This window comes from Anser anser, assembly GCF_964211835.1.
Source record: "Anser anser genome assembly, chromosome: 2".
NCBI classification, from domain to species: Eukaryota; Metazoa; Chordata; class Aves; order Anseriformes; family Anatidae; genus Anser; species Anser anser.
The window spans coordinates 825,339-830,116 of NC_139721.1; the positions used below are offsets into that span (position 1 = coordinate 825,339).

General features: G+C 69.6%; 1 protein-coding gene across 2 annotated transcripts; it reads right to left on the minus strand.

Moving 5' to 3' along the window:
• Positions 1 to 269: 269 nt before the first annotated feature.
• On the minus strand, positions 270 to 4,344 carry SCRT1 (scratch family transcriptional repressor 1). Of its 2 annotated transcripts, none has more exons than XM_083825550.1 (2): positions 4,036 to 4,344; positions 270 to 2,035 (listed from the first exon to the last, which is right to left on the minus strand). In XM_083825550.1, the coding sequence occupies exons 1-2, from the start codon at positions 4,145 to 4,147 to the stop codon at positions 1,311 to 1,313; spliced, it is 837 nt and encodes a 278-aa protein (XP_083681676.1). In that variant the 5' UTR covers positions 4,148 to 4,344; the 3' UTR covers positions 270 to 1,310. The 2 variants fall into 2 exon arrangements, with proteins under 2 accessions (XP_083681676.1, XP_083681675.1); XM_083825549.1 differs by having other exon boundaries at positions 270 to 2,038; positions 4,036 to 4,340.
• Between the last annotated feature and the right edge of the window lie 434 nt (positions 4,345 to 4,778).

The window sequence follows — 4,778 nt, forward strand, 5'->3', positions numbered from 1 at the left end:
GGTGCCCATGGGGGGGCCCCCTGGTTTTGGGGTTGCGATCAGGACCAGGGCACCTCCGTAACAGGGGGGGTGCCCCGGGGTTGGGGTGCAGGACAAGGTTGGAGGCCCCCTGTGAGGGAAAGGGGGGGGGGGGGGGTCCCCTGGTTTTGGGGTGCACATAGGCCTGGACTACCCCTGAAATGGAAGATGGGGGGGTCCCTTGTTTTTGGGGTGCTCAGAGGCCCGGGGCACCCCCATTACTGGGGGGGTCCCTCAGTTTAAGGGTGCGCATAGACCCAGGGCTCCCCTGCAATATTGGGGAAATCCCTTGTTTTTGGGGTGCACACAGACACAGGGCACCCCTGTAATGGGAAGGGAGTCCCCCAGTTTTGGGGTGTGCACAGACCCAGGGCACCCCTGTAATTGGGGACCCCCCAGTTTCGGGGTGCTCACTAGGCCCAGGGCACCCCTGTAATTGGGGACCCCCTGGTTTTGAGGTGCACAAAGACCCAGGGTACCCCTGTAATGTGGGAACCCCTGGTTTTAGGGTGCTCACTAGACCCAGGGCACCCCCATAATCAGGGTCCCCCAGCTGTGGGGTGCAAAAAGACCCAAGGCACCCCTGTAATTGGGGGACCCCAGCTTTGGGGTGCACAAAGACCCAAGGCACCCCTGTAATTGGCAGACCCCCAGTTTTGAGGTGCACAAAGACCCAAGGCACCCCTGTAATCGGGGACCCACAGTTTCAGGGTGCTCACAGGACCCAAGGCACCCCCCCATATCAGGGACCCCCCCCAGTTTTGGGGTGCACAAAGACCCTGGGCACCCCTGTAATTTGGGAACCCCCAGTTTTAGGGTGTTCACTAGACCCAAGGCACCCCTGTAATTGGGGAACCCACAGTTTTAGGGCGCTCAATTGACCCAAGGCATCCCTGTAATTGGGGCCCCCCCCCAGTTTTGGGGTGCACACAGACCCGAGGCACCCCTGTAATCGGGGAACCCCTGGTTTTAGGGTGTGCACAGAATTGAGGCACCCCTGTAATCAGGGACCCCCCCACCCAGTTTTAGGGTGCTCACTAGACCCAGGGCACACCTGTAATCAGGGACCCCCAGTTTCGGGGTGCACAAAGACCCAACGCGCCCCCATCATCAGGGACCCCCAGTTTCAGGGTGCTCACAGAACCCAAGGCACCCCCCCCCCAAAATCGGGGACCCCCCCAGTTTCAGGGTGCACAGCCCCAGCCCCCCTTCCCTGGGCTCAGCGCTGCAGGGCAGGAGGCAGGGGAGTCGGGGGGGGGGGGGGGGCGGCGCAGGGGCGGGGGTCCCCCCGCTCAGGCGTGCAGGGGGCTGAGGGGGGGCCCGGCGCCCTTGAAGCAGGCGGACTCGTAGTGCTTGTTGAGATAGGACTTGAGGGCGAAGGTCTTGCTGCAGCGCTTGCACTTGAAGTGCTTGAAGGCGGAGTGGGTCTGCATGTGGGCGCGCAGGTTGGAGCGGTCGGCGAACGCCTTCCCGCAGTGGGCGCAGCCGAAGGGCTTCTCGCCCGTGTGCGAGCGCATGTGGCCCTGCAGCAGCCAGGGCCGGCTGAAGGCCTTGCCGCAGACGTCGCACTTGTGCTTGAGGTCGTGGGTGAGGAGGTGCATGGCCATGGCGGGCATGGAGACGTAGACCTTGCCGCAGGTCGGGCACTTCTTGGCCATCTTGCTGTCCAGGCTGCGGTGCGTCTGCTTGTGCCGGCTGAGGTTGGAGGAGGTGGCGTAGGTCTTGCCGCACTCGCCGCACGTGTGCCGCTGCAGGCTGCGCGCCCCGCTCACCACCTTGCGCCGCGACCGCCCGTCGGTGATGAAGAAGGCGTCCACAGCGTAGCCCTCGCTCACCGCCGCGTCGCCGTTGATGTAGCCCCCCGCCATCCCCGAGTGCGGGCTGTCCGGCGGCTCCGAGTCCGGCGCGCCATAGTCCCCGTGCGAGCCCGGGTAGATGGGGTCCGGAGACGGCACCTTGAGCGCGCCCTCGCCGTCCCCCTCGTACGCGGCCGGCGCGATGTAGTCGCCGATGTAGCCTGCTGCGGGCGGGGGGCACCCGGTCAGCGCGGCCCCCGCCTGCCCCTGCGCCACCCCCGTCCCTGTCCCTGTCCCTCATCCCCTGTCCCCTGCCCCCTGCGCCATCCAAATCCTCGTCCCTGTCCCTCATCCCCTGTCCCCTGTCCCTGTGCCGCTCACATCCCTGTCCCTCATCCCCCGTCCTCCGTGCCATCCAATTCCTCGTCCCTGTCCCTCATTCCCTGTCCCCTGCCCCTGCACCACCCAAATCCTTGTCCCTGTCCCTCGTCCCCTGTTCCTGTGCCACCCCCATTCCCATCCCCTGTCCCCCAACCCTTGCCCCCTGTCCCCTGCCCCTGCACTACCCAAATCCCCATCCCTGCCCCTCAGCCCTCGTCCCCTGTCCCTGTGCCACTCACATCCCGTCCCTCATCCCTTGTCCCTTGTCCCCTGTCCCTGTGACACCCACATCCCATCCCTCATCCCTTGTCCCCTGCCCCCTGCACCATCCAATTCCTTTTCCCTGTCCCTCATCCCCTGTCCCCTGTCCCTGCGCTGCTCACGTCTCCGTCCCTCATCCCTTGTCCCTTGTCCCCTGCCCCTGTGACACCCACATCCCGTCCCTCATCCCTCATCCCCTGTCCCTTGTCCCTGTGTCACTCACATTCCCATCCCCTGTCCCTCATCCCTTGTCCCCTGCCCCTGCGCCATCCTCATCCCTCGTCCCCTGTCCCTCATCCCTTGTCCCCATCCTCTGTCCCCTGCCCCCTGTCTTCTGTCCCTTGTCCCTGCACCACCCATTCCCCATCCCTTGTCCCCCGTCTCCTGTCCCTGTGCTACCCATGTCCCTTGTCCCTCATCCCTTGTCCCCGTCCCTTATTCCTTGTCCCCCATCCCTTGTCACCTGCCCCCTGTCCTCTGTCCCTTGTCCCCTGCCCATCTCCTGTCTCAGTGCTACCCGTATCCTCTGTCCTCATCCCTTGTCCCCTGTCCTCTGCCCCCTGTTCCCTTTCTCTTGTCCCTTGTCCCCTGCCCCTGCGCTACCCTACCCCCCGCCTCTTGTCCCCCATCCCCTGTCCCCGTTCCCTCTCCCTTGTCCAAGCACTACCGCGTCCCCTGTCCCCTGTCCTTTGCCCCTGTGCTTGCCCTTGTCCCCTGTCCCCTGTCCCTTGTCCCCTGTCCCTTGTCCCCAGCCCCTGCGCTGTCCTTGGTCCCAGTCCTGCCTCTGCTCCTGTCCCTGCATCAACCTCTGCATTGCTCTGTCCCCGTCCCCATCCCCGTCCCCGTCCCCTTCCCTGTCCCCCCGGCCCCGCTGCGCCCCTCGCTGCCCCTGCCTGGACCCGACCCAGTGGCCACGATCGTGTCCCTGTCCCTGTCCCTATCCCCGTCCTTGTCCCCATCCTGTCCCCATCCCTGTCCCCGCTCCGGTCCCTATCCCCGTCCACATCCATCCCTGTCCCCGTCCCTGCCCGCATCCCTCCCGGTCCCTGCCCACGTCTCCATCCCGGTCCCCGTCCCCGCGTCCCCGTGCCCCCCTCCCCGGCCCCGTGCCCCCCTCCCCGGCCCCGCCGCCTGCCCCGGCCCCTCTCAAGGTCACCGGGCGGTGCGGCCGGGGCCGGGCCCCGCTGCGGCGGTTCGGTGCCGGTTACGCAACGCGCCGCAGCCGCAGCCGCACCGGGCACGGCGGGGCCGAGGGGGCCGCACAAAGGCCGGGCCGAGCCGGGCCGAGCCGGGCCGAGCCGAGCCGGGGGGTGGGGGGGGGGGCTCCGCGCTGCTGCGCGCTCGTCCTTGAACTTGGCTCCGGCAGACAAAAGGAGCGCCGGGGCCGGCTCGGCACGGCTCGGCTCGGCACGGCTCGGCACGGCTCGGCTCGGCACGGTTTGGCACGGCGGGCGGCGCGCAGGAATGCGGCGAGCCCGGCCCGGTACGGCCCGGTACGGCCCTATACAGCCCCATACGGCCCGGTACGACCCGGTACGGCCCGGCACGGCCCGGCACGGCCCGGCACGGCGGTATTTACCCTTGTCGTGCAGCCGGGAGCCGAAGTCCGCCCGGGCTCTGCCGTACGGGGCGTCGAGGCCGGCGGGGAAGTCATCGATCTTCACCTTCTTCACCAGGAACGACCTGGGCATGGTTCCGCTCCCCTCCCGGGACCCCGGCCCGGTTCGGCACGGCCCGGCCCGGCCCGGCCCGGCTGCACAAAGACCCCCCCCCCTCCCCGGTCCCCCCCCGGCCGCTGCGGCTTTGTGCGCCGGGCGCTGCCGCCCAGCGCCTGCCCGGGGCCGCCCGCAGCCGCCTCCCGGCGCCCCCCCCGGGCACCGCCGCAGCCCCGGCCCCGCCGCTGGGGCATGGACCGGGGGCGGCGGCGGAGGCAGCCCCGGGCGGCTCCGTTCAGCACCGGACAGCTCCGGGATGGGGAGGGGGGGGGGAACGGGGGGCGGGGGGGGCGCTGCCGCTGCGCACGGGCGGCGCGGTGTGAGCGCTCCCGCCCCGCCGGCCGGGGCTTATAACGGCGGCCCGGCGGGGGGGGGGCGGGGGAACCGGGGGGGGGGAGCGGGGGGGCGGGGGGGGGTGTGGGAGGGGCTCCCGGTGGAGGGGGGGCGCTGGGATGGGGGCGGGGAGGGGGGAGCGGGGGGGGCGGGGGGGTAACGGGGGGGGGGTGGGGGTAACGGGGGGGGGCGCTGGGGCTGCCCGCAGTGGGCGGGGGGGGCGCGGGGGGGGCGGATTCCCACGGGGGGGGAGGGGGGGGGACACCGGGGAGTC

What these genes read in the sequence shown, in the direction of transcription:
- SCRT1 (XM_083825549.1), bottom strand. Translation starts at nt 4,147, where the DNA reads ATGCCCAGGTCGTTCCTGGTGAAGAAGGTGAAGATCGATGACTTCCCC. An exon ending in CTCCCGGCTGCACGACAAGG is followed by an intron (nt 2,039 to 4,035) that starts GTAAATACCGCC and finishes CCCCGCCCGCAG; the next exon opens with CAGGCTACATCGGCGACTAC.